At 48.4% G+C, this 9,884-nt stretch overlaps 1 protein-coding gene across 1 annotated transcript in view; it reads right to left on the bottom strand.

Annotated features, from left to right (window-relative positions):
• CERS5 (ceramide synthase 5) overlaps positions 1–5,646 on the bottom strand; it is a 14,323-nt gene extending 8,677 nt beyond the window's left edge. Inside the window, 6 exon segments of the mRNA XM_029965983.1 lie at positions 666–758; positions 1,299–1,349; positions 1,765–1,822; positions 2,867–2,997; positions 4,947–5,052; positions 5,642–5,646. Of these exon segments, the coding sequence (XP_029821843.1) occupies positions 666–758; positions 1,299–1,349; positions 1,765–1,822; positions 2,867–2,997; positions 4,947–5,052; positions 5,642–5,646 (444 nt within the window).
• Positions 5,647–9,884: the final 4,238 nt, after the last annotated feature.

Below are 9,884 nucleotides of genomic sequence, written 5' to 3' on the forward strand. Positions count from 1 at the left end.
TTTTTTTAACAGCCAAAGCAAGATTTGGGATAATTTGCTGCTTTGCAGCTCGTGGAACTCACAGGAGAAATAAAACCCTGTGAGTTTATTTCTCACAGGAGAAATAAAAACCCTGTGAGTTTATTTCTCACAGGAGAAATAAAACCCCCCCTGATTTACTGGGGTAAACAAGGAGCCAAACCCTGGAACAGAATTAGATCTGAGCAACTGTGGCCACTCGTCACCTGCTCCACACCCAGATGAAAAATCACCCTCAAAAACCCCATTTATTATCAGGGTTTGCCATTTGCTCAGCAGCTTTGGGGGCAGCTCGTTTCCTTGAAAGCCTTAAATGTATTTTTAGGCAGTTGGGATTGTTAATTTTTGATTGGGAGGTACTGAGTGATCCTCTCCTTTTCCCCTGGAAGGTGAGAGGGACTCCAGGATCCCCCAGGCTGCAGGTCAGGCTTGTTCCTCCCTTTTTTCCCCCCAGGATTGGGTGGTGATTACAGGAGGATTCACATTCACAAAGGTGTGAAACGAGGAAGAAAAGAGAGTTATTATAATGATTTAGCCCTGTTCACGTTTTTTGGTTAGTCCTGTTTATTGCTGTTATCATTGTTATTAATTATTATTTTGGCTGTTAAGCAAAATTAAGCAGTTAATTCGATTTTGGTTCATCTCACCTTCCGTTTAATGTCTGTAAACTGAGAAAACATGAGGGACCAGTAGAAGGCCAGCTCCAAGATATAGTAATAATAAAGCCTGGATGTTAGAGGCTGCAACACAGAGCACAGTTAGAAGGCAAAACACACCTTAAAATTTACATTAAAATCACTTTTTTTTTCCCCCCCTTCCTCCTCTCCCATCCCACTCCAGAACTGCTGAGGCACAAGTTAAATGATTAAAGGTTTAGTGACAACAAGCTTTAAGCAACAGAAGGTCTCACTCCAGGCTTTACTCACACAACCCTATTTGTGTGTTGGAGCTTTATTCCAAAGGAGTAAATTCCCTTGTCAATATTTACAACCCCTGGGGCAGGAACAGACTGGTTGGCCTCTACACAGCAAATAAATAAATTACCACCACGATTTTATCCCTTTTTTCCCCTTCCTCCTCCCCCCCCCCCCCACTTTTAATAATCTCAGCAGCAAATAAACATCAAATGAATGAGTCAGTTGTGTCTGAGGAAACTCTGCTGCTGCCAAAACCTAACTAGGATGTAAAGACAGAAATGTCAGGGCTTTGGTCCAGCACATTAACGAAAAATAAAACCTGACACTGTCCAAAAAAGGTGGAATTTAGGAAGGGTTTCCTACCTGGAAAGGGTAGTTGTACCAGCACTGTCGTGTGTCCCAAAACCAGGGGGCCTGAAGGGAAAGGGAAGTTATTATAGAAATAATTTCTATATAAATTATATATAAATTATATAAAACTCCCAGTTTTTAACTCCCCATCACCTAAAGAAATTTTATCTCACTGAAATTTTATCTTGATTTTGCTGTTTACATTTGTTGTATTCAATGCAATTTAATTTATTGTATTGAATATCTATTCTTATTAAGCTGCATTTATTGCATTAAAACCTTCTTAAATGGGAGTTATACTGCAATGGAAATTCCAGGAATAATCATACAGCTCTAATAATGATAATAAAGACCCAAAGAGATGAACCTGTGTCCCTTCAAGAAGGAGAGGGGAAAAAAAGAAAAAAACCCCCCTAAAAATTTTGGCAGGACAGACCCAAACCCAGCTGCAGCCACGGAGAAAACAGACCAAACTCACCGTCCAGAGAAACCTGATTCCATAAAAAAATATACTTAAATAAAATGTAAATCTCCACCTGGAAAAAAAAAAAAAAAAAGAAGTGGAAAAATCAGCTTAGGACAGAGAAGTAGCTTCTGGGTTAACAATTATCACAAAAAAAAGCGAACTAATGGTGAAAAAACCCCAATTCTGGCACCTCAAAAGCTTTCACTCACCTTCATTCCTGAACATTTCAGGTCAGATAAACCCATTGAGGAGTTTTTCACACCACACACGAGTTTGCATCAACAGCCCAGTCTGAAGTTCAGGGTGAACATGCACCATTCGTGTGCTTTTATAGGCAGCAAGATAACAACAAGCAAAGTCATTGTTACCCAGAGTGACCCTAATACAGAGATATTTTTGCCCCTCTTACCTGGTGGCTTTAAGCAGGTAAAAAACCACACTGGGAGGGGGGGGGAAGAATTAAGGAGAAGAAAGTTACTGGAAAGAAACCAGCAGAGGAGAAATGAGGCAGGAAAAAGTAATTCAGGTGCTGCTCCACCAGCAGAGGTGAAATGAGTCTGGAAAAAGTAATTCAGGTGCTGCTCCAGCAGCAGAGGTGAAATGAGTCTGGAAAAAGTGATTTAGGTGCTGCTCCAGCAGCAGAGGTGAAATGAGTCTGGAAAAAGTGATTTAGGTGCTGCTCCAGCAGCAGAGGTGAGTGCAGGAGCTCAGGGAGGGAGAGAGAACAAAGGATGAGGAGAAGAGGAAGCCAAGAAGTGGCTGCAACAGAGTCTGCACATTGTGTGAGCCAGAAGGTCACCGTGGCTGGGAACAAACCCTGCAGCTGGGCAGGCAGCAGGCCACTTTTGGGGAGGTTTCCACTCAGTTTGGGCACTTGCAAACCCCCCCTGGGCACAGCCAGGGGCCATCAAGGACCTGCCCCACTGCCTGAAGCTGCTCTTTGGTGCCAGGACCGAGCCCTGTGCTCGTGTTCTGGTCCCTCAGCCCCCCAATATTTGAGGATCTGAGGATTTCAGGAAGCCCTTCCTTTGCTTGGGGGAGAATTTAGGGCCTGGTTTGGACAAGCAGCTGCCCCAGGGGTTGGTTAGAGAGGAGGAGCCCCTCCCAGACGTACATGCTCTCACAGAACTTGGTGAGGGTGGTGGGTTTGTCCTGGTTCCTCCGGTGCCGGAACCAGCGCTGGATCTTCCTCACGTCCCAGTCCAGCTGCTTGGACAGGCCTTCCAACCTCTTTGCATCTGGAGACTGAAGGAGAACCAAACAAGGGGGTCACTTCTCCCACTCCCCCCAGCAGAAGTGATGCACAGGTAGCAAAAAAACCACCCCAGGGATGGACTAAAAGAGAGCCCAAAAGCAGGAACCCGTCGCCACAAACGTTCACTCGGGTTTAACCTCCATAAGCCACTAATTACTTAATTATTCAGCTTTGGTGGGACATTTCCTCACCTATATTTCATCAGCTGACCAAGGATGCCTTAATTTTGGGGGAGGGAGGAGCTGTTAAAGTGTCCTGTCCTACCTGTTAAAGCTGCACCTCCACTCAAACAGCCCAGAACTCGGGGAGCTCAAAGCTGAAGGAGAAGTTTAAGGGGTTCCCACTCACAGCAAGGACAGGGAAGCTTTAAAAGTAAGAGCTGGTTTAGCACAGCAGATGTCTGTATGTTCTAAAGGGCACGGGTAGAAATTGTGTTATTTCTGCTATCAAAGTTTATAAACGGAAATAAATCCGAAGACCGAAATAGTTCTGTGATAAAGAACACGTCGCTGCTCTCTGGCTGGAAACTCTCCTGGGAGTTTGTCTGAATGAAGACAAATGGATTTATCAGAGACAAAGTGAACCAAACCTGGCAACTCCCTCTCCAGTGGCCCAGGGGGGGAGATAATTCAGAGCAGTGTCCTTTTAACGAGCTCTGCCAGGGAGCTCTTACCCCTGACAGATGATAAACACATTTCACTGCTTGAGTTGCACACACACAAACCCCAAAATCAGGGTGCTGATTTAACACACAGTCCCCAGCCTGCCCAGCTGAGAGGCAAAGTCATCTGTAATTTGATTTTCTGTGCCCTGTCAGCCCCTCACAACCAGACCCCTCAGCACCTTACTGGGATTTAATGGTGGGGGCTGGCACTGCACTGGAAGGGAACTTGTCCCCAAGGAGGATTCCAGAGCAGCAGAGAAACCCTCTCCCTGCTCCAGTGCCACCTCTCCAGCCCCAGCAGCAGCCACAGCTCCCTGGGACAGTCCCAGGCAGCTCTGGTTTCACAGCAGATAAATTCTGCACAGCCTGTGACCTCCTGGGCTTTCCAAACATTCATTTCAAGGACACCCCCTGCATTAAAGTCCTCCCCACAGCCAGCAGCAGATCCTGGGGACTGCAAACCTCTCAGGACTTTAAATGTTCCCACAGGAGGACTTTTTAGTGAGTTGTTTTTTTTTTTATAGAATTCCCCTTTATCTGCTCCAGGAGATGAGGTTCAGCATCCCCAAATCTCAACATCAAACCTTCCAACTCCTTTATCTGTAAAATGAAAAATCTCTCTCTGGCTGCCTGCAGGGATTTCACTGTCAATATTGAGTAAAACACTCAGTAAATAAATATTGAATAAAGCTCTGGAGCCATGGAGCCCTGAGAGCTTAAGGGGAAAGAAAGGAAACAATCCCAAGAAACACCTCCTGCCACCATTAAATGTCCTGCCCTCCATCTGACTGAACATTTCCCTGAACAACCCACTTGCACTGACAGCTGCTGCCCAATTCCACAGTGAATGGCACAAATAAGGGGAAGGCACTCACAACAAACCCCAATAAAACCAGCAAAGGGACAAAGTCCAAGGGAAAGAGAAGCTCTTTCCCAGCAGAAGATGCTGGGAAATCTCTCGTTAAACTCCTGCCACAGGAGTCACAACCTGGACCAAAGGCAGGGACTGAAGGACCTGCCTGCAAAAGGGGAACATTTTTATTCCAAAAGCAGATTTTCCTGTGCAGAAAACCACGGCTCAGCCACGAAGGGAATCCACTTTGCTCCCACCTGGACACACCAGAGGCAAAGCAAAGGCAGGAGGAGCCCACTGGGGAGTGCACAGGGGGAGATGTTTCCCTCCCACCACAGGAGTGGGAGCAAAAAAGCCTCCCCCTTCCCCAAATCCTCCCCTGCAGGCCTCCATTCCCAGCAGGATTTGACCCCCTGACTCACCTTGGTGATGGATGTAAACACTTTCTCTAGGATTGCATTGGGCTGGGCTCTGTGAGGTCCACTGTCCTGGATGCCAAGGTTTATGGCACAGGGCTTGGCAATAAACCTGCAAGAGTTCCCAGGGAAAGAGCTGCATTAAAAAAACAGGAGTTTTATTTCCCCTCCTCTGCCTGAATCACAAAAAAAACCCCCCCCAGATTTGCCACCAGCTGCAGAACTTTGGGGAACCTCCCCCTCCTGGAACCTCCACTTGCTTTGCTTCAAGAAACTTCCCATGCGAAGTAATTCCTTTTCTCAGTCCTGCTGGTGATCACAGGCAGCACATTCTGTGCACATCAGAGGGAAGAATTAAAATCTCAGTGGCCTTGGCTTGCAAGGATCCCATTGTGTTCCCCAGGGGGACCCTCATTCCTCAGAACTCAAACACCAGATCACTGGGAAGAGTCTGCTGCGAGCAGAAATGCTGCAGATGAAGCCCTAAAACCAAAAAATACCTTATTTTCAAAGCAGGCCTCGGTGTCACACAGCTCAGGAAAAAAAAGGGAAGTTCAAGCAAGACAGTTCCCAAAAGATGCTTTTTTTTGGTGTGGTTTTTTTTTTGTCTTTGGGGAGAATAAAGTGGCTCCTTTCCTTCAGGAGAGGGAGGAAGATGCAAGTCCCCCCAGCCTGAAAGACTCCAGGTGTCAGGATCTCACTCCATCCCTGGTGCTCCACATATTCCAAAAGCTGATTTAACTCTCCCTGAATTTTCACAGCACAGAGACTCTGAAACCAAGCCCGGGTTTGCAACTGAACCAAACACAAACATGGTCAAAATCACCAGGTTTTGCTGCACTTTTGTGTCAAAAATGGGCTCGGGGTTCCAAGGGAAGTGCCTGTGTTACCTGATATGGGAATTGCTTCCCCTCCTGTTGGTGGCCCAGGAGCAATATTTAGTATTTTTAAATCAATTATTTTGAGAAAGAACCCCGTTGCTCACAACCTTCCTTGGACACCTCCAGGGATGGGGACTCCAAACCTCCCTGGGCAGCCCCTTCCAAGGCCTGACCATCCTTTTCCATGAGGAAATTCCTGCTGATGTCCAACCTGAACCTCCCACCCCCTACCTGGCTCCCCCCTCTCCTTGTCAGGAGAGAGAGAACGTCCCCCCTGAGCCTCCTTTTCTCCAGGCTGAGCCTCTCCAGGAGTTCTTCAGCCCCTTCCCCAGCATCCATTCCCTTCTCTGGACACTCTGACAGTCACAGCTTTTTAAAAAAAAAAATTAAAAAATAATTAAAAACCAAAAAAGGAAGGAGTGATTTCCTCCGAGCTCGGCTCCAAGGGCTCCCGGCTTCCGACCCCGACCCCCAGCCAGAAACTGTGTCCTGATCTTATGAAACACTTGGCAAGACCCCCCCAAAAATGTACAAAAATAAAGGTATAAAAAAGGCCTTTCTGCTCTGCTTTCCTCCAGGACAGCAGAGAGAAGTTCACGTGTGCAATCACGGGGTGACAAAGAGAGTTTTGGTTCATTTTCTGGGACGTGGTGCTTAAACAGCTCTGTTAAAAAAACAACAAAACAACAACACAAGCCCTTAACCTGGCCTGAAAATCCTCAGTTTGTGCCAGTTGTGCCTCCTGTCAGAGAGGAAACCTGAAAAATCCAAAAATCTGCACATTCCATAGAATAGTTGGGGTTTGAAGGGATCTCTGTGCAGCATCTACTCCAACCCCAGGCCAAGGCAGAGGTACCTAGAGCTGCTTAATTCCATTTCTTTGTTACTCAGGAGAGTCTTCCTTTGGTTTAAGAACAAGTGAAGAGGAGGGGGAATGGTTAGGAAGGCTCACAGTGACCCACACAAAGTTTGGGCTTTATTGCAGAGTGCAAAACCTGAAGCATCAAGCAAAGGAAAATCAGAAAAAAATGCAGAAATAATTCATTTTAGGACTTAAAAGATTGAAAAGGAAAAGGGAAAAAAAAAAAAAAAAAGCCAAGCAAAACTCCAAACTTTGCAGGAAACTGGCTCTGAGCAGGAGGCCTGAGGGGAAAATACAGATTGTGTCTCCAGAAATCAGGAAGGAGGGAAAAGAAAAAGCCAAGAGGAAGGCACAGGCCGTGGGTGCAGCTCAGGGCTCAGGGAGGGGGGGTGACAAAGAGCAGATCAGGAATCTCCAGGTCTCTCCAGGTGCCCAGAAAGCAGCCACTTGGAAGCAGGAGGTGGTGCCAGTCCCAGAAACGGGGAAGGAAAAGGGATGGCACGGAGGATTTCCTCACTTTTAAGGAAGTCTGACCCAGTCGTGAGGGAGCTTCTCTAATCCCTCAGTGCAAGTGCCACCTGTCCTTCCCTGGGGCTCCTGAGGGAGGAGAATTCCCCTGGGAAAAGGAAAAGAGCTCCCACTCCTGATTCCACCCATGATCCCAGAGCTTGGCAGGTGAGACACGAAGGGAATGGTCAGTCCTGTGCTCAGTCCCAAGCTAGCCAGGGATTTAGGTGCCCACCAAGGACTTCAAGCCTCTGTGGCATTTCAGGTTTTTGGCCCCAGAACAGGTTTTGCAGCAGATCCCACACTGAGAAGGTTCTGCCCAGCCAGAGTCCAGCACCAGGAGAAAAAAAAAAAAGGGGGAAAAACACTTCCCAGAGAGCAGAATTCCCACTCCTGGGGATATTCCAACTGAACAGCACAAGATGAGGAGAGACACCAGTTGCCTGAAGGTTGGCCTTGCTCTGAGGAGAAGATTTGGATGAGCTGACCTTGAAAGGTCCTTTTTTTTAATCTAAATGGTTTTATGATTCTATAAAACCTTAATGGCAGCAAACTCTGCCCAAGGCCAGCTCGCTGCCACACCTTTCCAGCAAGAGATTCCCATCACATGGACACTTCCATCACACCTTTATGGCCAGGGATCAGCTCACACTCTTTTTTCACACCAGTTGTTCAAAACAGGCTGATTTTAAAGCCACCACCAATTTTGGAGCCCAGGGACTCGGGTGTTGTGTAACAAACAGTTCTCATGCACCTTGTGCTTCACAAAAAGGCAGAAGTTCTACCCCAAAAATCCTCCCTGCCACCGAGTCAGGGCTTCACCTTTTTCTCTCCCCAGTCCTGCTTTATCTCTGCAGTCACAAGCTGCCCACAGGCAGCCAAAGTAATGATTATTTCACCAATAAAACGGTGCAAAGGTTCATTTACAGGAGAATTCACAAGTGTTGTGGTACAAAGCTCTTCCTCACACTGAGGAGCCACAGCAGAAGGAGGGAGAGAAGATGCAGCTAAACCAAAAAGAGCTGCACGAGCCTATAATTCAAATTCTGAGTCATCAAGTCCAGCTGCCAAACGTGTGTCAGGGAAGACGTTTGACACAATCAAAGCCTGAACTGGGATCGATGCACCACAGGGGTTTATTCAGACCAAGCTGAGCTTTTATGACAGGAGGGAACAAAGAGGGAGTTTATTCAAAAATAAGGACTTTTAAAACAGACACCCTGGGAACTGCCCCGGGATTTTGCTGCCACAGTGTGATTTCACTCTGGGATACCCCTGAGACACTGCTGAGAACGGGAACAACTCTCTCAGGAGCCAGACCAAGGGCTCTGGGCCTCGCTGGGCAAGAGCAGGGTTTTAATTTGGCACCTGACCCCTCCCTAAATCAGCACCAAAACCGGAATTTCACAAACCAGGGAGGGCTTTATCAGGGTAGAGCAGTGGCTACCTGGTGTGGAAGGATGCACTGAACCTCTGCCAGGGAGAAGAGAATCTCCTGCACCTCCTCCCCAGACTGACACCTGCACTGAGGCTTGGAAAGGAGGGGACCTGCCCACAAATCCCCTCTCCAGGGGGATTGTTGTGTCCCACAACCACCTCCCTGTTGTGTCTCACAACCTCCTCGTCTCCTGGCGAGTCCCAACCCTCGGCCAGGCCGGGCAGCAGCAGCACACCGAGCCGAGAGGAGATTTTGGCAGCTCCTGGGTCCTCTGCACTGCTTTTCTGAAGCCTTTTTTTTTTTTTTTTCTTTCCCCTAAGGGCAGAAAGATAAGCAGGAGAAAGGAAGAGCCTCTCCGGTTTCTCTCCAGCTTTTTTTCTCCTTATTTTCTCCTTTTTTTTCCTCCTTATTTGCCATCTTTTCACTTCGCCCCAACCAACCTCCTCCCTTCCGACAGCTCAGGGAAATTCACACTTAAGACAGAGAACACACAGATCAAAAACCAACCCGATTCCCACTCATTTCAGTCCCGCACGGCCCCTTTTCACGCTTAGAAATATTTACAGAACCACCGGATGGGCTGGAAGGGACTTTAATTAAAGAATTCCACGGGCAGGGCACACCTTCCCCCATCCCATCCCGACCGACCACCCGCCGTCCAAACGCAGAAATTTACGATTAAATCAATGTTTAACGAACCGCTTCGCCTAACGGGCTTTCCTAATTAAGCCGCTTTGCTAATTAGCGGCTCTGTCACCCACGCGCGGCTCGTGAGGGATCCCCGGCGCGGCTCCAGCCCTGCCCCGGGGGGGTGTGTGTGAGTTAATCCCGTGTTTGTGGATGCTCGGGCGGACGGGGAATCCCGAATTACACCTGTCCGCGGGCAGATAAGGCGGATCCAGCGCGCCCCGAGGTGCGGGAGAGCCGCGAATTGTTTAATAACACGGCCGGGGCCATGCGGTGAACGAGCCCCGTTTCCTCCTCCGGGAGCTCGGGGGAAAAGCGCGATGATAAAAAAAAAACCCACAAGGAAGCTCGGCCCCGTCAGCCGCCCCCCGGGCAGGGGGAATGAAAGCGAATAAAAGCGAATAAAAGCGAATCGCCCCACGAAACGCGGTGTTTTTCCCCGCGCTGCCCCAGCACCGGAGGGGCCCCTCAGACCCCGCTCCCACAGCAGCCCCCGGGGCTCCTCCGTGTCGCGACAGAGCCGAGCGGCGCGACAGCTCGCCGGGGTCACCCGCCGTCCCTTTTCCACT

This window comes from Manacus vitellinus, unplaced genomic scaffold, assembly GCF_001715985.3.
Source record: "Manacus vitellinus isolate BGI_N305 unplaced genomic scaffold, ASM171598v3 scaffold_129_pilon, whole genome shotgun sequence".
NCBI classification, from domain to species: domain Eukaryota; kingdom Metazoa; phylum Chordata; class Aves; order Passeriformes; family Pipridae; genus Manacus; species Manacus vitellinus.